The sequence below is a fragment of the Drosophila sechellia genome, chromosome 3L (assembly GCF_004382195.2).
Source record: "Drosophila sechellia strain sech25 chromosome 3L, ASM438219v1, whole genome shotgun sequence".
In the NCBI taxonomy this organism is placed as follows: Eukaryota; Metazoa; Arthropoda; class Insecta; order Diptera; family Drosophilidae; genus Drosophila; species Drosophila sechellia.
The window spans coordinates 8,278,083-8,299,813 of record NC_045951.1 but is presented as its reverse complement, the minus strand read 5'-3'; the positions used below and the strand labels follow the sequence as shown (position 1 = coordinate 8,299,813).

The window sequence follows — 21,731 nt, the reverse complement described above, 5'->3', positions numbered from 1 at the left end:
TACCTTGTCTCCTGCAGCAAGTGCTGGTGAGTTTGTGTTTTGGTTTTGCTTAGTTATCATCGTGTCTAAATCAATTGATTTGTGGAGCTTACTAGATAGTTTTTGTCGAAGTGTAGCACATTCATATACATATATATATAAGCTGTTTGAAAACCTCCATAAAAATTTGTGTGCCAAGTTCGATTTTGTTCCATTGCCTTAATAAGTCTAGACCGTATTTAACATGCTCCATATCTCGCTTACGTTTAAGAATTTAACACTATACACTATGAAGAGGATACTTAAGATATTGCGACCATCGTGTCCTGTTTTGTTTAGTTTAGTTTTGTAGTTGGTTTCTGCTTTTTGATTCTGGATGCCTTGGTCAGTGAGTGTCTGGTGTGAAGTGTGCTGTGTGCAGCCGGAACAATCGACGAACCACTCCCGATTAACGCAGCTGATTCCTGTTTACCAAAATACAATATTAGATCGAGTACGACAAAATCTTGAGATTAAATGTTAAACAAGACGATATCAGGCCTACGGATGAGTTAAATCAAAAAAGGCTTACTAACTTTTTACATAAAAACGTGACAAGGCGTTGCGCAACTTTGAGTCGCTTGGTTTTCTGGTTTCTGGATTCTTGAGCCATATACGTTGACGTCGTCTCTGCAGATGATGTTGATGTTTTTTTTTGTGGTGAGTATGTGGGGTTGTGCGTGTGGAAAACAAAATGTAAACGCTTGAACACAAAAATCACACAAAGCAGTTCCTCACGGCCGCGGCCCGAGTATTGTCTTTGTTCAGTTGCTTGCTCTCTACAATTGCTGTCTGTCCACTTATCTGGGCCGTTGTCTGTGGGGATGAGAAGAGCGGGCGATGATCAAACGGAAACGGAAACAGAAACATAATGGCAACATAAGCAACAAGAAAACGATGGATAAACTATATTATAATGGGGTGGATGAGCCTATCTCGAATTTTGATACCCTTGTCAGATTCGTATTTATGTATTTCAGATTGAAGACCACATCTTTCAGTAAAATACAAAAGATTTTGCAGATCACCCACCGTCGAGTTGTAGACCCTCTATTTGTATGGCTAAGAGAACACTCACCTAAAGTACTGATCGTGCAGGGACTGTCGCTGGAACTCGGCGGCCTGTAAATACTGTATATATGTAATTAATGAGTTAGGATGTGGATAAGGGAATTGGGAAACCTGTAGTTGGTCGGCATAGGACATGCGCAGCAGGACATCCGAGTGCGGCTCCCTAGGTATAAGCATATTTGGCCGCGGATACTGGCCAACATTCGCTGAAATGTGATGTGAAGAGAAGAGATGAATTAGTTATTAATGTGGCCCCTGTAGTCTATTAAATATGGCGAAAACCTCAAGGGCTATACAAACTCACGTGGCAGTTGGAAACCGGCCTCCGGTGGTTGCGGCTGTGGATGCAAAGGCAAATGTAAATGAGTATGAGAGTGTGCATGATATTCTCTCGTCAATCGTATCTGAAAATTATCGAATATCGTAGAAAGTTTCAAAAGAGCCAGTGCTGCGTGGGCGTTGGCGCCAATAGAAGATATAGAAAGTTGTATGTAACTATGCGTAATGCGGGTTAGATGGCGACACATGTCGGTTTCGATTCGATTTTGGTTTGGTTTTTGGTTAGGTGCCCCATCGAGATGGGCAAAAAGCATGGCATGGCAAATAATGGTTAGCACAGAACATGAACGGCATGACGGGACACGTGCTTGGGTTTTATGCGGGTACTGGACTGGTTAACAGGTGAGCTGACAACAAGTGGACATAGTGATTGGTTCGGTTTTGCGGTTCGATCGCTTGACGTTCCAAATACGATTGATTTTGTGAATATGAGTCGAGTGGAATAATAAAGAAGTGTAGCCTACCATACGCACCATGTGCTCGCCCGGGTCCAACCCCACATGGTGCGGAGGTGGAATTCCCAGACGCTCCCTCTCCATCTGCGATATCGCCGGATTCGCATACAGCGGGAACTGCGAGGGGTGGATGCCGCTATTGGAACAGGATAAAAGTAATCTATACAGTTAAAATCATCTTTAATTAATCAACAAGCCTTAACCAACCGTCGATAGTATTCCATCCAGTGCGGATCTAGTCGGGATTGACTCGCCGCAGCAGCTTGTGCGTTTTTGATCTCCTCCAGTTCCCTGCAAGTAATAAAATGTTAATATGAACCTGGAATCTGGATCGAATGCTGGTTATATTGGGATCTTTGTGTTTTTGGTAAGGGTTATTCAAAGCGTGGAGTAAACGAAATTGCAAATTATAAAGAGCTGAAGCATAATTTTGGACGTGCGCTCAAGATACCGAATTCGTTAAAAGCTGGGGGGTATTAAAGCAGGAAAATGAAGATGCTCTTTAGAATCCCTTTGACATAACACCGCTAATCATTGATTAATTTTTGTTACATCTCAATTCAATATGATAAAAGATTAGAGGTTAGTCCAGAGATCCCCAATGGTATTGTTTATGTAAGGGAGAAATGGGGGAATGATGAATATTGAGTTGTGGTTGGAATTTATGAGGCGTGAGAGGGTTAATGGTTGTGTGTTGGGATATGTGAGATGGCTTTCGCATTGAAGACAGGGTTTGTCAGGCTTTGGTACTGTACCTCTCTCTGTACATGGGGCCCATTGGATGATGATATGGCACCATCTGCTCAACAGGACTGAAATTGAATCGAATGGAAATAATTACAATCATCGAACGCGACTTGGTGGACTCCCAAATGGAGTTAAGAGAAGGCAAACGGCAGAAGAGAACTGAACAAAATCCTAGCACCAGACGTAAAACTCGGCGAAAAGTGGTTCCTCCATCTCCTGAAACTCACCTGAAGGCGACGTGGGGACGAGCGTACTCGGACAGTTGACGCAGTGCCGGTGTATCCGCATACGGTGGCTTCAGCTCCGCCTTCATCTTGGCTTGCTGTGCCGCCTGTTGCGCGGCCGCTGCTTGCTGTTGTTGCTGCTGCTGTTGTTGTTGCTGCTGCTGCTGTGTAGGATTACAAATGATATTAGCTTGGGTAACCTTATAAATAACATCTTCACTTACCTGTCGCCGCTCACGCTCCTTTTCGGCCAGCTTGCGGTCGCGTTCTTCACGCTTGCGGGCCAACTTTGAGTCGGCCACCGGCTTGAAGATCAAATCTGTTCTCGTGCACGAATTGTAATCCCCACGATCGATGTGGCGCACAAATCTATAAAATTATCAAATTATATTATTATTTATATAACACTTTGAGAGCAGAAATACGAGACGGCTTGGCATATCACTTACATGGCAGACTGAGAGCGATGGCATTCGGTGTCGTCCGGTTTTGCTTCGGGACTGGGACCACGTGGTATGTTGTGCGTTGGACTGGGAATCTCTGGCTCTGGATCCGGTTCAATATCAATGGGCACTGAAATTAGACATATTATTAGATACACCCTAATTCTCATTTCTTGGGTGTCTATCTTACATGGCTCCGTAGGATGGTGTCCACCGCCCATTCCCGCCGAGTTGGCTGAGTGTGCGTGGGCTCGCAGGGCGTCCATGTGCGATGTGGGCTTCAGGCCGTGAGGCTGACCATCTTGTGGCGCAAAGGGTGAACCATGAGGCGTCCCTTGTGGATATCCCGGCATATGGCTGCCAGGATAGGCACCTGGCGGCAGTCCCGTCGGTGTTCCCGGTCCACCCATTCCTGGGGGCATTCCACCGCCCGGACCCTGTGGCGTCTTTGGCGTTGGCGGTTTGTTGGGTGGCATTCCGCCAGGCGGTTGTTGTTGCGGCGCCTTGTGCTGCTGGGCTGCCGCTGCTGCAGCCGCTTGGTGTTGTTTCTCAGCAGCTGCTTGTGCAGCGGCGGCCGCATTCTGCTCGTCCTGGCGCATTTGCTGGGGCGGTGGTCCTTGCAATCCAGCATGGTGGGCCGCCATCACGGCTGCCGGATCGAGCTGTCCTGGCTGTGGTGGCGGCTTCATGTATGCCGGGAATCCAGGACCATAGGGCGCATAGCCGTATGGCGAATTAAATGGATGGTGATGCGGCGAATAGAATACCGAGGGATGCAGTAGCGGGTGCGGATACGGTGACTGACCCGGATGCACTCCAATCTGCGGGATTCCTCCGCCGGGCGCAATCAGTGGCAACGGTAGAGGCATCTGCGGGTGGCGAATGACCGGTGGTGATGCTCCTGGCCGCAAATGCGGTGGCGGTGATGTTCCCAAGCCCCTCTGACCCGGCTGTGGAGCGTACATCTTGCTTAGAGGACTCGCCATTAAAGAGGCGTTGGACACCGGAGGTGGAGTCATGTGTGGCGATTGCTGGCGCATCAGCGCATGTCGATCCCGCTCCGCCACAGCAGCTGCTGCGGCGGATAACGCAGATGACGAGGGATGATGGCTGAGCGGCGACTGCGGCACCGGATGCAGCGGACTCTGCCGACTTAGGCTGCTTACGCTGGATGCCGGAGAAGCTGCCCGATGAGCAGCTGCCGCAGCAGCTGCCGCTGCCGATGAGTTTGGCAATCCTCCAGGTCCAACGCTTCCGGGGCCTGAAGGTCCTCCTCCACTGCTCGAGATCTGTACGCTGGGACTGGCGCGGCTAAAGGCGGACGATGGCACCGTGCTGGTGGTCAGCGACATACTGGTGGACGTCATACTTGCCACCGAGTGAGCCGTCAGTGGGGCCGAAGAAGCATGCGAGTGCGGCAGGTGTGAGGGCGGGGTGCGGCGACTAAGAGCGGACTCTGGAATACCTCCAAGCCCACCGGGTCCGGCCAGCAACGCGATGGGTCCACCGCCAGGACCCAAGCCCGCTATCGAGTGCGACAGCAGATGGTGTCCAGGATGGGCCAGCGCTGCGTGAGCCGGATGTCCGGGCGGCAAGTGGGCCAGGTGCGGGTGTATGGCCATCGGATGACCGATGAGTCCCGGAGGTGGAGGACCACTACCCGCGAGCCCTGGCAACGGTGATGTGCGATGCGCATGTGGCGACTGTTGCGGCGGTGGTCCACCCGGACCACTCGATCCTGCCATAGTGGTCGAGGGCTGCGATGTGGGCGGCTCTCGAGACGATTGCGGATCGTGCATGGATCTCGGCGGCTGCTGGGCTGGTGACGGAGTTCGCACCGTGCCAGCTGGTCCGCCGGGCTGTTGTTGTTGCTGCTGCTGCTGTTGCTGAGATGTGTGCGAGGGCGGCAATCCATGTCCGTGCTGCGGGTGCCCCTGCAACGACAGCGGCATGGGAGCATGTGGATGCATACTAGGCGGCAGATCGTGCGGCCGATGGAGACCCTGCAGATGCGCATGTGGATGAAGGTGCGGGTGCATGTGCGAGGGCGCCATAGTCGAGAGCGTCGGAGGAATTCCAATCGAGCTCGGCGGCATCGATGATGCCGCAGACAGTTGTGAGTGCTGGTGGCCAGGATGTAGTCCATGTTGCAGACTGGGTGGACCTGCAGACGTAGGCATGGGCTGGTGCAGTGATGTGGGCGGTGGAGGCGGCTGGGGGCCACTGCCACCTGCTGCACCTGGTGGCGGGCCGTGGATGAGATTTTGCGGATGCATTCCCGGTGGTAGCCCACCTCCTGCTGGCGAAGGCATATGCGGCGAGGGATGCGGCGACTGGAACTGCTGCGGTTGCGGAGGCATTGAGGGCGGCTGTGAATTGCTATTGCTGCCCTGGCTGTCCTGACCAGGTGTAGAGCGCGCAGAGGCATCGATAGGACTCTCCGGCGGCGGTCCGTACGGTGAGGACTTGATCAAATTCTCGCCGCCATAAGGCTTTACGTCCGCTGGTCCCGCCTGAGAAACCGGAGGCATCGGGTACTTGAGATCCTGTGGCGGGCCATATTTGGCTGCCAGGGGATCGCCATACTTGAGCATTAGTCCGGTAGGCTCGAAGGGCCGTCCCAACGGTGGCGTTTGCACATCGTGTTGGTAGTGCGGCTTGGGCATGGCGATACCAGGTGGTGGAGTTGCTCCCGGCGGTATCTGATGTGCCGGCGGCTGGGGCTGCTGTTGCTGGGACTCTTGCGACGTCGGCGGCGGTCCGTATTTATGGGCGGCGTCAAGCGAAGAGCCAACGTTGTGCGGCAGGTGGCCGAAACCGGGCTTAATATCGGGTATCTTAAGCGAGTCCTGGTAGCCCGGCTTGCTCGGCGGCTGATGTGCAGCTGACAACTCCACGTTGTACTTGCCCTGCTGCTCCATCATGTACTTCATATCGTATTTGCCAGCAGCAGCCGCTGCCGCCGCCGCAGCTTGCATCTCTTGGCTGTACTTGAGTGCGTCCAGAGACGGCGGTGGGGGATACTTGAGATCCTGAGGAGCAAACTTCATCTCCATCTCGGGCGGATACTTCTGGGGCGTGGTCGGCGTTCCAGGTGGTGCTCCGCTGACTCCTCCAGCCGCATCGCTGTGCAGTTGTGGTGGCTGTGGAGGCACGCCTTGTCCCGATGGTCCATACTTTAGCTGGCCATCAATTAGGTAGCCAGGGGGCGGTTGCGTTGTTACTTGTCCATGAGGCATGTGTTGCAGGTGCAGTGGCTCCTGTCCGCTCTCTACCGGAGCTCCGGATAGCGGATGTAGAGCTGAAGGCGGTGCACACGGGCCTGAAGGCGGCAGACCTCCAGCACTGTGCTTCAATGCATCCTCGTTTTTAATCTCGATCTTCACCTTTAAGTCCTGCGGTTCGTTGCTGTTCTGATTACAGGTGGCGTCCATCGAGTCCTCCATGGGCTCCTTTTTGATATAGACTGATTCCGAAAGCGGGCAAGATGGAGGTTGCGGTATGCCAACAGGCGCGAGTTGCTGCTGCATCTGCTGCTGTGATGGCTGTTGCATGTGCTGTTGCTGCTGCGGAGATACTTCCTGCTTAATGGTTGCCAGTTTTTTAAGCATCTCCGGATCGCTGTCGCACGACTCCATCTTCTCGATGGCCTCCTTGCGGTCGACGGACGCGTTCAGCGCCTCAACGGTGGCAATTGTCGGCACCTTCATAGTGATTGGTGCGGCCACCGGACTGGGCAAGGCATTAGGATTGGGACCATCCACCAAACTTGTCTCTGCACTGGTAGGCGCCTGGATGTTAGTCTCCTCGTCCATGTTCTTGATGGCGCTATCCTTGCTGTCTTCCGCCAAAGCCTCTGCCTTGATGGCCTTCTCCTCGGTCTTGGCCTCCAGATCGTTGGTGACCATTTCGCGCTCCTCCTTGCAGCTGACCGTCTCCTTGCTGTCCTTTGTGGACTGCTGCTCGGCGGTGGTGGTGTCCGTGGTATTCGATTCCCCATCGTCGAGCACTGAATCCGGTCTGCTATCCGAGTTCATACTCTCAACCGGGCTGTCCGGTCTCTTGCGCTTCTCCTTGATGGCATTCTCCTCATGGGCGCTTGGCTCGTTGGACTCCTGCTCCGTTCGCTTCTTCTTGTTGGGCGTATCCTGCTTGCCACCCTTGCGCTTATTGGCCGAACTCTCGGCCACAGCCTTCGTCGGTGTCTTGGGACTATCGACCGAGGCTCCGCCGGAAACGTCCGGTGTTTCGGAGCCCCTCTTGGGTCGCTTGCCATTAGCCACGGCGTTGGCTGATTGATCCTTAGACGAACTATTGCCGCCAGCGGCACCGCCGCCGGTTGATCCGCTGCTTATGGATGTGGCGTTACCGCCACCGTTTCCGGCCGTGTTGTTAACGCTGCTGGTGCTGCTGTTGTTGTTCTGTTGCTTGTTACGCGTCCTCATCCTTGAGGGTGATTCATCCCTTTTGTGGGTCAGACTCGAATCACTGTCGCACTCGCTGGCGTCGTCCTCGGTGAGCGAGCTGTTCTCCTCCTTGGAGACAGCGGGCGATGAGCGACTCGCCGTCTCGGACGCCGCGGTTGCCGCCGCCGTCGCCGTCGTCGCAGTTTGTGGTTCTGGAGTGTCCTCCTTCTTCGGAGGAGTGTTGCTGTTGCTGTTGTTGGCCCGCGTGACACGGTTGCGTCGCAGGGCGCTTTGGCGGCGTCGCCTGTGTGGCCGATTATTGTTCGCGCCGGGCGTCTTCTTCCACAGATAGTAGAACTCGACCAGCTCCGGCGTGTCCTTGTGCGGCAGCAGGTCCTTATGGATGCGGAAGAAGTTCTTCCCAAACTGACGCAGACCCTTGATGAATTTCTTTGTTTCGTCCTCGGTCCACTTCTTGTCGATGCCCTTCGAAACGGGGCACTTTACGAGCGCTTGTAGAGCTTTGCCTGGATCGTAGCCAGAATCGTGGAGCTGAAAAGGGCATTGCGGATTAAAGAGTACTGCAATATGCATATATCATCTCGGGCAACTCACCACGTCGAGTGCGTTTATTGTAGTGTCGTCGCGACTAGCAGCCAAACAACCGTCTTCTAAACCACCATCACACATTCCTTGAAATGCAGCCATGGAGCGAGCCGCACGCAAGAACATTAACAAGTCGCCATCGGCCACAACGCCTGGACTCCATCTTGATTCCTCTAGTTCACGTTCATCGGTTTCCTTGTCGATGGGGAAGCTTGAGATTGGATTATAATCGGGCAGTTTTGCCTTCAGTCGTCACAGGAGACAAACGAAAAGTTTTGGGATTAGTTCAAAAACTCCAGGAGAACGATTGATGGGTTAGTCACACAACCACACCACACACACTACACACCACAGGCAAGACAGCTAGTGCCGGCAATCCGGGGGAATTACCAGCACCCACGAGATGATACACAAACTTAAGTCTAATGCATGATTATGGATGAATAATGTATAATGTGTGCTACGAATTTCCTCGAACGAATTTCGGTAGGGAAGCAGGGAAAAAGGTTGGGATCTGGAACTGGGTCAACTTCTACTCGTCGAGGATTCGAACTATTAATAGCCAATTGCATAAACGCTAGAACTACAAATTATTTACAGGAATTAGGCGTTATATACAAGGTTATGCTAAGTGTAACCGATATATGTATATGTTTAAAGAAATGCATTTTGCTGTAGCCTTATCAGAAGGAACGATAGAATCTTATGACATGGAATATTAATCAGTTTATGTACAGAAGTAAAGAACATAGGTATTAAATGAACTTATAGAAGTTTATCTTGTTTACTAAGGGAATTGTTTAAAGTTTGTGAAATATGACAGAAAAGTCATTTTTTACAGATTCTCTTGACTGAAATTAGAAACGGAAACAGGACCATTATTTTCGTTATTACTTATTTTCTGTTCCTTCAAAGGCTACACGCTTACATCCAAGAGGAAGAACAAAGGAATATAAATTACAACTTTAGCAATAAACAAAAGAAATATAGGGGCTACATTTTCGTTTTGCATAATTGTTAAATTTTGTAGTTCTTTGATTTCATTTTTGTTACCGTGAGCTGAATTTCTGATTTGTGAGAGTTATGTACGTACATAGACATCGTTTACCTGGTGGCCGGGACCCACTCGAATTTCTCCTTGAGTGGAGGCCGCCATCACCCTTTAAAAACACGCTTCCGGTCCAGTGTTAAGCCTTTTTATGCCCTCTACGATATGAAAATTCAACTGCAAATAAATCCAAGCACACAGAGAAAATTCGTTAAAAAAAAGTGATTCAAACATATAGAGAGAGAGACAACGGCGAATGGGCGGTGTTGTAAAAAGCATTTTCAATAAAGCGATGAAGTTCATATCAACATGCATAAATAAATAATCCATAAAAATAATGCCGTGTAATGTGCGAACGATGGAGTGGCGATGAGTGGTGAGTGCATGGAGTGGATGGAGTGGCTGGGGGACACGGCTGACGGGGCCGGGAAATTAGGGGTTTACGCTGTCGGACGATTGAGCTCTCTGCCACTTAATCGCCTGCATATGTTAATGTGCCCGCCACGTACAGAGCCCGAGGGATTCGGAGAAGGATCGGAGGATTGCCCTGGCGGCACTGACAGACGAATGGTTTTGCATTCTACCCTATAAACTAATGGATTTTATAGCTGGGATCAATTGTTTGTTTTATAATCTTCTTGTTATTCGTGACAACGATTTTATCGCTTAGCTTTGTGCCCAATTCCATCTGTTTAGAACTGGTAATATGATTTTGTAGTTAAAATACCTAGCATTATATAATCATATCCTATAGTTGGTGTAGCTATCACAAGGGTACTACCAGCTTCGACTCCCCACATAGCTCGTTTTTCCCGGTTTTACTCATTTTTTCCGGCCATCACAGGCTGGTGTTTTTTCATTTTTTTTTTTTTTCTTCGCCTTGTCTGGGCCTGTCTCTCGAGTGTGCGTGCAGCTGTAAACAGATTTTCCGCTCAAGTAAGCCCGCGAATAACTGTAACGAGGCGGTTAAGTAAGCCTTCTCCAGTTCCAAACCATCCCATCCAGCTCTACATACTACATACCCCAACTTCCATAACCCATAGCCATGTCAGCCCCACCAAGAGGAATTATCATTAAATTTGCTTATGAATCAATATCATTGGCAATGCACAATGACAGGCAAACGGACGGACGGATGGACGGAAGGACGGACAAACCGGCGAACGGACAGACGGACGCAGTGCGTTGCCTGCCGTTCATGTTGCCTTTGCCGACTGACATCAGGAATGCCGGCGGTGTTGCGGTTGTGTGGCAGCGGCACACAAATTATGGCAATTAAAATCAATTAATTAAATGCAGCGACAGCTACGGGAGCAACGACTACGGCTGCCCGGCTGCCCGACTCACATCGGATCTGCAGAGGCAGGCAAAAAAATAAAACAGATATATGCACACCTATATATAGAGGTGTATGTGCGCATTGTCGACAGATTTACACTCAATAAGGCACGACACGCCGCCTAAATGACTGACGACAACGGCGAGCGGGACGAGGAGCCTTCCACACCACGATCCCCAAGGAGGTGGACCCGAAGGAGGGGCACCAAACGCCTGGGAGTGGAGGACCTGGACCCGAGGGTTGCACCGTGGTCGCATTCGATTCGATTCGATTCGGTAATCCTCTCCGCGGCACAGGCACACACAAATGAAATATTCATGACCATCAGAGTCGAAAGGGAGAAATAAATGCGAGTATTTGTGCCGTCTTTTGTTTGACTGCCAGCGAAATATGCCAATGAATGTTTACCTATGAATAATTGTTTACCCAGCGTAAAAGCCGGAGATATCAATGGATTGCTTTTCCCGTATCAGTAGTGTTCTACTTATTTCCTAATCACCCGTCAAGTCTTATAAACCTGCATAAAGCACTCTTAGGTTTATAATGAGACAGTATTTGCTAACTATCTATAGGTGCATTTTTGGTTTATATAGTTAGTTCTTACGCTACCAATTGTTAAAGTGAATGTGTGGCTTGCTTAAAGAAGATATATTTTTTGTGACTTTTGTACAGATGCCTATCTGAATAACAGCTTGGACTTGGCCAGCCTGCAGTAAGGTTTGAAGCCCCAACTTATTGATTCCTCAGCACACCATAGTACCCTGCTCCACTGTGCAGCGAACGGTCTGCGTTTGGGGCCAACACTTATCAACGACATCAGCAGCAACACCATACTATACCATGCCATGCCATACCATACCACACCACACCGCTCCATTCCAACAACCATACCAAACCACACCACACCATACCACACCACATCACATCAGGCCAGGTTACTTGCTTTGGCTTTGGCTTTGGCCTGGCCCTGTTGGCCCGGTTGGGTTTTGACTGCTTGGCTGCTTGGTTGGTTTAACTGGCAGCAAACTTTTTTATGGGGGAGTCGTGAGTGGAAAAATTTCATATAAACACACACAAGGTGGCGGTGGCCACCAGGGCGCAGGGCACGCGACCGACTGAATCCCGATCCCCACATGCCGAGCATTGTCGTTGGGTTGCTGCCGTTTGGCCCCGGGCAGCTGCACAGTAAGAAATTATTAATGTAAATCTTATCTATAATCATGTCGTAGAACACCCAGTTTCAACAGCACATTTATTCATGCCTGAAGTTTTCTTTACCTTGTGTATAGTGTTTCAAAAACTATATAATATTCGAAAGGTTTTCCTATCGAATCGATTCATAAACCACCCATTGAATAGTTCGGGTTTATTAGGAACAAGGGTTGTAATTCAGTCACCCCGGAACATGATCAAATTAATCTTTGCCCAAAAAGTTATGTACCTACAATTTTCCCCTGATTTATTACTGCATTTTCCGCTGCGTGCAATGCCATTTGGGCTGCTGGTTGGCTGGCGCTTGGGGAAAAATTGTGTAATAACTGCTGGCAATGTGCTAAGCTGTTCCTCCCGCCGCCTGCGGGCTTCTTTGGCCTCATGCTCCTGCTCCTGCTCCTGCTCTGGCTCTATTCTGTGGCGGTGTCGAGCGGCTGTTATAAAACAAATGTACTACAAAAAGCGACGTTGTAAACGCACAAAGCCATAAAATCTGAAAAGACAAAACGAATAGCTCGAACACATTTGCCACCACCGAAAAGTGCCCTCAGTGTGTGTGTGTGTGTGTGTGTTATTGCCACTCCCCTGCTTTCCTCGTCCCTTTTTCATCCGTAAAAGACCACAAATTATGGCACAAGCCCGGCGAAAGAGAGGGGTATATGCAGTCAAACAGAGACGGAAGTAGCTAGGAGTAGAGGTAGAGTCTGTACATTGACTACGTGACGTTCTCGAGCACTTGGCTCACTCGCTCACTCACTCACTCACTCACTTTACTCTGTGAGTCAGCAATGTCGCTTTGGATGAAGCTTTTGGCTTGGCTTTTTCCATGGACTCCACTCCCTGGATATGCACCTTCCCCCCTTTGCTCCATCCGTGGTGACCTGCGTGTAAATTTACGGCCAATAATGCTGTCAGGCTCAACTGGCGCGTCCGTCTTCGCTCAATTAATGTCATCGCATATTATAAAGTTACACTGGATTAACAACTTCGACTGGAGCTGCTATCTGTGGCTGGAAATTGTTTTCTAAACAGCCCATAAACATAAACGAAAACAAAGCGAGAAATGTAAATGAAAATAAAAACGAAAACGAACAAACTACACTGATCAAAATTCAATGTATATATGAAATCAAATTTGGCCTATTAACTACGCATTCTGGTTATATTGATAGGAATTCATTCAATTTAAGAAGATACTTTTCTACTTAATTTTTCATATAGTAAATGTGGTATTTTACATGTTGAATAATCTATAAGAACGCATCTTTTTCCGCAGTGTAAAGACCAACAGCGTCGACAACGGCCGCAGAAAGAGGAAATTCAATAAACAATTTGTAGCATGAGTAGCGGAAAATTGTGTGTACGCACGCGGCTAAACGGACGCGAGTGGCTCTGCTCCCCAAAGGGGGGCGGGGGGTGGTGCGGCATATTCATGTGGGGATGGATGGAAAGTGGGGAAAATCCGACGCGGGGCCACTCGTTCGCTCGGTAAGCTGTCTCTCTCTCCATTTGGCTATCTCCGCTCCGCTCACTCCTTCAGCCTTGTCGAGTATAATTTTTGAAATGGAAAAGCTGTCGACTGTCGTCGTCGTCGTCTGGCTTGTCGGCTGTTTTGCTATTTGGCTGCTTTGGCTGCTTGGGTGTTTGGTGCTCTCCCGCTTAGCTTTAGCTCTTAGCTTGTTTTTTCTCTTTGTAATCATCGCTTGCCAATAAGCTGACTAATTGACTGACAAATAGGCATCAAGTACGCCAGCAACAACTGCAACAACAAGTCGTCGACGATGGCGTTAATAAGAGCGCCAGACAGACAGACAGATAGATAGACAACTGGAAAATGCCCCTTATGCCGCCATCGACAACTGTACATTAAGGGTGGACCCGGCCGTGGGCCATAAAAGCCGAGACTTTATCCTTATCTACACGACGCTCTCAGCGCGAGATTATTAGGTTAGCAGCCGGGGCTAGGCGATGGCGAAGTTTAAGTGATATGGCCTGTAAATGAATTAGACCCCCGGCAGTGATTGGAGTCCATTGGAAAAAAAGGGGTGGAATGTTATCCTTCAGTTTTCAATTCACTCGCCACAACTCGAGTGGGGTTCAATCGCTCTGAACTTGTCCAATCGACCGGAACTTTCAATTGAACCACTCAAGCGAACCTTTGATCCCAGTTGGATTCCTGTTTTCTGTTTTCTGTGCATGGCTATTTTGTTTATTTTATTTATAGCCCCATTTGTGTATTTAATGATTCATTTGGCTGAGATCTTTAAATTAACGCACTCAAGTGCGCCCTAGAATTTCGTTATAGGCTTCTTTGTTTGAATTGCTTAAATAAACGTATAATGAATTATTACCTTAGCTGTAAAATTATATTTTCACAGTGAATTTATCTAGCTGTTTATTTAGTAAGAAAGAAAAATTCATAGATGCATATAAATTGCCATTTAATTATACAATAAACTAGCAGTTAGCTTTTCCATATTTCACTGCTAATATATTACTTGACATCAGCATCTTTGTGCCGAAAGCAGCATATATATTTGAAAAGCAATCATTTCAATTGCCACTTCCATTTGAATTCGGTTTGTAAAGAACGAGAAATTCCACTAATTTAGCCGTTTGAGAACCCCTTAAGACCTCACCTAAATAACTCAACTGAAATTACCCAGCTCCGCCGCATTCCCGAGGGCATAACAAAAGCCACTCTATTAAGGCGTTCGAGAGGAGTCCATTTAATTACCAAGACCGAGGGCGCACACACATATTTAACCATGTAGCATGGCCAATTGAGTTCGTCATAGGCATTTTGACCATGGGGCATAAGGTAGGCATGCATATATGTCCATATATATATATATATATATATATATATCTAGCAAATAGCGCCCATTTGAGTGAATAGTGGTGTATGCCTGTGCCTCTGTCCATTTGAAGGGTTCGTGTCAAGTACGGAAATCCCATTAAATGTTCGTAGGCACTTTGCAGTGACAACGTGTGATTGTGTCTGTATATACACACACACACACACAAATATGAGTAGTCTCAGTAATTCGTGTTGTGAAAGCCAAATTTTCACAACAAGTCAAAACAGACGTTGCTGAAGTCAGATAGAAACAAACAAAGGCTGCTGGCAAAGTGGCGAGGAAGCAGGACAGAGAGAGAGAGAGAGAGAGAGAGAGAGAGAGAGAGAGAGAGAGAGAGAGAGAGACGCAGCGTTTAGCCAAAAAACCCATAAAACAAATTTCTCTTTTCTTCGTCCGGGTAATGGAATTGTTTGCTTCTGTTGGACATTTTTCGACTCGCTTCGGCTACGAGCTTGTTTCAGGTTGCAGGTTCACTCTGCTTCTCGTTTTTGTCTGGACAGGCAGCTTACAGTTGTTATGCCCATTACTCAACATCAACAAGAACATTATGCCACCGCAGTGGCACTCACGCTGGTGCTACTGCTCCTCCTCCTCCTCCATCGTCTCCTTCTTGGCATTCCTATTCATGCTCCAATCTCTGCCACACACACGGATACGGACATGGACACGACTCCATGGGCACTTCACTTCATTCCACTCGCCACTCCACATGCTTTTCTTCATTCAACCCAAACGATTGAGCATCTATTCAAGCAGCCTCGTCTCCTCCATCGTCGTCATCATCATCATTCTCTTTTGCATCATCATCATCATCATGCACAGCCGACAACGACGAGTCAACGCTCCAAAAGCCAAATAAACGACCCACAACGCTGCCACTGTACTCGCCTCCTCCGACTAATCTGTGCTCTCTAGGGTGGACCTTCTATTGGTTCTAATCCGAATATAACGCTTTTAAACTCTACTTTTATACTTTACATATAGAAGGACAAATTGAAATCTGTTCATGTATAAAAGTTAAAAATACCCACAAATAATTATTTTACTATATATAGACTTTTTTACAATTGCTATAAAATGCCAGTTATAAAAACTTGTTAACAACCCAAGCGAAACCATTTAGCATAAATTTAATAAACCCTTATTCTACTTATTTCGCGTTTAATGACACCCATAAACCACGAGACCAAGGTCCACCCCAGGTGAAAATATCCATTGGCCCGATCCGATGCGAACTTAACCGATCCGATCCGAACTGAGGTCGCTCGGCTGCATCCGAAACCGAACCCGAATCGGAATCTGAATCTGAATCCGAATCCGAGTCCAAATCGTAATACAACGACGTCCGCTCGTGTCTGTGCTGTTGGCCTGCTGTCGGCTTCGTTTCATACGATTTGTTGGATTTGCTCATGAAGTTGTTAAACAGATTGTCGGTGTAGATACCTTCATCATTTTGCACGCCGTCCCCCGTCCGCCTCTTCATCATCCACATCCACATCCTCTTGCTCACAACCTCCATACCCCACCCCCCCCTTTTCGCACCATAAGTATCCAGCCAATTCTGTAGTCTGCGGCTTTTTCTCTCTCTGTGTGTGAGTGTGTGTATGTGTGCGATTAGTCCCTTTAGTACCAAAACTCCTCGCCAGGAATTTTCCTTGCGAGTGTTCGAAAAAACAAAAACATATTTTCCAACACAAAAGTCAATCCGATTCAATTCTGTCTGATATTCTGTGAAAAATATAATAATATATACTTCCTAAGAAAAAAAAAATTTTAATTGAATGCAATTAAGTAACATTTAAATGTCCTAGAAATTCCCTAAGAAATCCCTAGAAATTCCTTAAGAAGGAATTAAATAATATTAATTATTATCGAGTATTTTAGGGATTTTGCGGCTTATCCGCGTTTCATTCGGAAATTGCCTCGTGTTACTTATGTCGGGATGTGGCAGGATGTGCGGGTGTCTGTGTCTGTCTGGTCCCTTTTCCTTTTCCCCTATCCATTTCCCATTTTCCTTTCTCTTTTCGCATTTTCCTCCATTCTACACTGTGTACACCTCGAATGGTGTCCCTTTTTTCCTAGTGTTTATGGAACTGTCGTTATTTGTTTGCTTGGCATTGCACGAGTGGCTGTATGTTTGTAAATGAGCTCTTTGCATGATGTGCCTCCTCCTCCCGCTCCTGGGTCGCGTATTATTCCGCTTGGCTAATAGAATTACACACAACGCCAAAGATTTATGGGCCCATTTAACACGCTTATGCATTATATTCTCACCCATTTGGGCCTGTTCATTGATTTTACACTGATTAACACTGATTATTCATATTTTGTTTTTTGTTCTCGCTTTATAAATAACGCATAAATAATAATAATAATACGCTGACATGCAGCCAAACCACAAATACATCACTCTCGGAATTGTATATTTTAATAAGCAGTCTGTGTGTGCTAATTATCTTATCGCTAAATGGAGTTAACACGTAACAGAAACAGTAACTGGGATTGATTTAGCACCGCGAGTGTTTGACTAACGATGTCATCGTGAGGGAAAAGGTTTTTTTTATATATTTTGTTGAGAAAGCAACCGATGCTGAGGTTTTTGGTGTTGTATTCAAAAACCCCTCTTATGAATTAGTTCTTACTGAAGCAACCAGTCTTATAATCACTTTGGTCCTTTGAGCCGGATTCGCGCTTAAAAAAAACGTAACATATGCCAGAAACGACACCTAAAATCGCAAAACACATTCGAAAAAGCTATCAAAAGGTTAAACAATTTGTCTGCTGTTGACACTTCCATTGACCAATTACCACCGCACGAGCTTATCTCACGTACACACCACTAGGTCCAAGGTTTAGCTTGGTTCGTGGGGATGGCTTAGATCAAGCCGCTTGGCTGCCCAATCAGCAATGCTAATTAAATCGGTTATGTAATGGACGGAGCACAGAGCAGATCGAAGAGGGGCCAGAACTCCGAGGCTGAATGGGGGAAACCTTCCGTTTATTTCTAATCGACATCAATAAATCGACACACTCGAGTCAAGTGTGCGCGGATAGATGGACGGACTTTTCAATCAGATAAGCAGCACTTATAAATTAAAAGCGCAACAAAACAGATTAATAAAAGTTAAACTTTAACGGCACCTTATAAATAAGCCAAATGACTAATAATAAAATATAAAAGCACGCACAAAACCTCGACATCAAAGGCAACCAGCAACTGTGTAAAAAAAAAAAAAGAAATAAAAACCAAAACACAAAATACAAAACCGTACCAAAACCAGAGGAGCCGGAAAACCGCGAGGGAACTCATCCATTTCCCAACAGCACTTTATGTTTCTTTTTTTGGTATTTGTGTTTCTGAAATATTTGTGTTATTTGTGCGCCTTACGGTTCCGTTGGCGGCACTCGTCTTGCCTTTTTATTAAATGCATTATTAGCACGTTATTTATTAATTAAACACTCCAGCCTTTTAATGCGTCCCTAATCAGATGGCCTCGCCGCCGCACTCTTCGTGGATTTTGGTTTGGTGGGTGCAGATAAGCGGGCGTGCCGAGCAAATGGAAATGTGGAAATGGGCAGGGTGTGGGTTTCGAAGATAAGCACGGCGGCAAGCGGTGCAAATTGTCTGGGAATTTCCTCGAAATCAATCTCCATTTTCCAAGAACTAACCGCCTCGAATTTCACTTGGCTAAAAGCAAGTTAAACCATGGCACATCATTGGAAGAGATAAAGAGATCCGTAAATCCCCCATGAACAATGCGCAAAAGCGCGTATCATATGACCTGGTAATCCCTCATTAGCTCTGATTTAAGCCTGCACAATGTGGCTTGAATAACAAGTGACCTACAATAGCTACAAATACAAATTAATCTATTTAACTAGATGTGGCCATAAAACAATTGCACTATAAATGCAAATATGGCAGCTAGTCAATATTATCTGTATTATTAAATTGATAAACATATAGGTGAGCATCAAAACAAGTTTTGCTGTGATTTTTCAACGTTTAGCTGATTCCTATAGTTATTAGCACGTGGAATATTTTCCAACAAGCCCCCACAATGCGCTAATAGAGTTTCTAAACTGTCTGATCCCGGTCAACCCTTTTTTTTCATTCCGAACAAGGGTGTACTAATTGGCCTACAAGGCAACTCATTAGCAGTATACAAGTGCGGCGATAAAGATCTGTTTCAGTGGGTTTTGGATATGTGTAAGCCTTATCACCGATCTAATCGCAATTCCCCCTAAATACCAGGCCACAAAATGAACACCAGAAATCCGAATATGAGCGACAATAGCAAATCAACGGATTAGGGGCACACGCCCTCCGGTTTTCTAATTACTTTGGGATACCATTGAAAAATAGTTTCCTCCATTAGCCGAGTGGAAACCCTTCGGCGCAATGAAGAAGCAACCCCATCGAGGGGATGTGACACATGAGACGGGGGCCAGCGTGAAGTATCGAATTAAGCAAACAAATAATTATAATTAAATGTGTGCGCCGGGCTCGAACAGATGTCTTGGCTCACCATGAATCCGTAGTCGGGGTTGTGTATCGTCGAGGCGTTCCGCACGAAGATGCTCCTCTCTCCAGCAGCAGGCGGCAAAGTAACTCCGGTCTATGGTCTCCGTCTCCAGATTCCAGACTCCAAGTTGCTGAGGATGATGATGATGATGACGACGATGGTGATGTGGTGCTGTGTCGATGGATTTTCAAAGGGGTGGGCGGCGGTCTTGTTGGTTCTTGTTGCTCTGCTCCTGTTGTTCTTGATATTGTTGTTCCTGCTGTTGTTATTGGTGTTGTTGTTGTAGTTGTTGCTCAGCGAGGGGGCAGCGAGTAGCCGGAAATGTATATTTTGGTTAATTTGCACAACACAGCTGGAAGGCGAAGAGATGACGTAGGTGAGAGCCGAGACGAGGGAGATGATTAAGCAAAGAAAAGAAAATGAAAGAACCAAACAGAATAATTGAGCAGCTGGGGCGCAAGGAGCGCCCCGCAAAAAAAAACAATGCCCCACTAGCGATACTACTACCAAAAGCAGTCGCAAAATGAGGCCATAGAACTTGGCAATTTTATACGTTGGCTATTTGCGGGCATAGTTTAAATCCTATGTACCGGGTTTTAAGTTGAAAACTTTTAATTACATAATAATGTGACCCATATTCTTAGACCCTTTCCTTTTTCATTTTTATAAGCCAGGCATATCTATGTTCAAAATATCTGTAATAATAGTACCCAATCTATCTATCAATTTTGTCTGTATAATATTGAATAACAATAGCTATTAGAAAATCTGTAGTACCAATATGACATATCTAAATAAGTCGTAGTTTCCATATCAATGGTACTATTAGTACAGGGAATAACCCCAGTTAAAGCGATATGTTTTATAATCTATTGCCAATAAATACAATTCCAAACACTTCTCTAGCCTTAATAGTGGGTAAGTACATATTTTAGCTTATTTATCAGCCAGCAAAAAGGCAACAAGACACATTTTTCCGACAACGTCAGCAGCAGCAGTTGACTGAGTGGAAGAAGAAGAAGAAGCACGGCCAGCAGGAGCGGTCACGGGAACAGGGGCGTGCGGTGTGGTGGGGGTTTTATAGGAGTGGGGTTAGTCCGAGGCAGGAGCATCCTTGGGGGGTGGTGGGTGCGCTGGCCGCAAGAGCGTCGCGTTGCGTCGCGTCGGTGGTGACGCCGACGATAACAACAACAATAACAAAGGGACAACAACGGTGGTGGGTTGCTGCTGTTGTTGCTTGGCCTGTTTTTGTTGTTTTAGTTGCTGCCCGTGCTGCTGACGCTTGGATTTTTGCTTTGTTGTTGCTGCTGCTGCGCTTGCGATTCCTTTTCAGCAAATTTGTTGAGCCTTCGTTCGTGTTTGAATTGTTCTACCCCAAAAAGTTCATAATAGACTGGATTCAAACACCCACCACCCGTCGGTCCCCCTTTCAAAAACTTCGGGGGGGTACGCCACTGTTTTCTCTGTTTTTCGTTATTTTTTTTTTGATTTTTTGTTTTTTGCTGCCCGAGAGACTTCACATAAATTTGAATGATTTGCACGCTGCGCAACTGCGATTCCAAATTAAATTAGTGACACACTTAGTAATAATTAATTTTCGCACACTTGTTGTAGATTTTTCCTTACGTTTCGCTGCCTGCTTGTTGTTGCTGTGTTGCTTTTTTTTTATTGCTGCCGCTGCTGCCAAGTGTTGTTGGATTTTGTTGTTGTTGCTGGTGCTTCTTTCTGGTGTTTTTGTTGTTGGGCGCGCGTGAAACTCGTCGTACGCTTTTTTTTAATGCTCTTCTCCGTTTCTCTTCTTCTTTTTTTGCATACACTTTGCGCACACACACTGACAGAGAGGCACACTCGCACACACAGGCACAGACAGAGAGCAGCGCACACAGACGTACACACGAACACACACACACACAGGCACGCACTTTGGTTGCTTGCTTGCGTTTTTTTATTGCCTGCCTTCGCTTTCAGTTATTTTCACTGGGTTCTTGCACGATTTTCGGTTGCTTTTTCGCGGATTTTCCAGCCACACGCCGCAGCCAGCGTCGTTTCGAATGTTTTCGCCAGCAAATTGCAATAATTGGCTGGCCAAGATGCGTGCTTTTTGTTAAAAATCGCCACTACGAATTTCTCCGCGAAGAAGCCACCATTTTGTAAAAATATATACTTTGCGCGGTCTGGCAAGGCTCGCGGTGGCAGAGTGGCAGCATTGCTGCTGGTCAAGTGCTAAATAAGCCAGCAGTTGTTGTGTAGCCAACAGCTTTCGTTAGTGAGCACTCGTATGTTTTTCTTTTAAAATGGTAATTTTTTAACGCAACTTTAATACTTCAAAAAAATATATTAACATATACATAAATATTATATATTAAAATATTAATATATGGTAAAGAGCTGTGTTTCAGATTTTCTATGAACATTTTATACGGAGAAAGTTGGAGT

At 46.9% G+C, this 21,731-nt stretch overlaps 1 protein-coding gene across 16 annotated transcripts; it reads right to left on the bottom strand.

Annotated features, from left to right (window-relative positions):
• Positions 1 to 327: 327 nt before the first annotated feature.
• Positions 328 to 21,462, bottom strand: LOC6604879 (arginine-glutamic acid dipeptide repeats protein). Of its 16 annotated transcripts, none has more exons than XM_032719064.1 (15): positions 20,922 to 21,462; positions 19,299 to 19,647; positions 9,403 to 9,534; positions 8,319 to 8,552; positions 3,488 to 8,255; positions 3,304 to 3,427; positions 3,079 to 3,223; positions 2,858 to 3,018; positions 2,639 to 2,695; positions 2,091 to 2,174; positions 1,893 to 2,019; positions 1,394 to 1,493; positions 1,201 to 1,295; positions 1,097 to 1,149; positions 328 to 443 (listed from the first exon to the last, which is right to left on the bottom strand). In XM_032719064.1, the coding sequence occupies exons 3-15, from the start codon at positions 9,463 to 9,465 to the stop codon at positions 428 to 430; spliced, it is 6,027 nt and encodes a 2,008-aa protein (XP_032574955.1). In that variant the 5' UTR covers positions 9,466 to 9,534; positions 19,299 to 19,647; positions 20,922 to 21,462; the 3' UTR covers positions 328 to 427. The 16 variants fall into 16 exon arrangements, with proteins under 16 accessions (XP_032574955.1, XP_032574959.1, XP_032574954.1 ...); XM_032719068.1 differs by having other exon boundaries at positions 1,097 to 1,140; XM_032719063.1 differs by lacking the exon at positions 328 to 443 and adding an exon at positions 784 to 834.
• Positions 21,463 to 21,731: the final 269 nt, after the last annotated feature.

Coding starts and splice junctions, on each gene's coding strand:
- LOC6604879 (XM_032719064.1), bottom strand. CDS start 9,465: ATGGCGGCCTCCACTCAAGGAGAAATTCGAGTGGGTCCCGGCCACCAG. Junction 8,256..8,318: donor CAATAAACGCACTCGACGTG/GTGAGTTGCCCG, acceptor TGCCCTTTTCAG/CTCCACGATTCTGGCTACGA. Junction 2,175..2,638: donor GGCCCCATGTACAGAGAGAG/GTACAGTACCAA, acceptor TATTACTTGCAG/GGAACTGGAGGAGATCAAAA.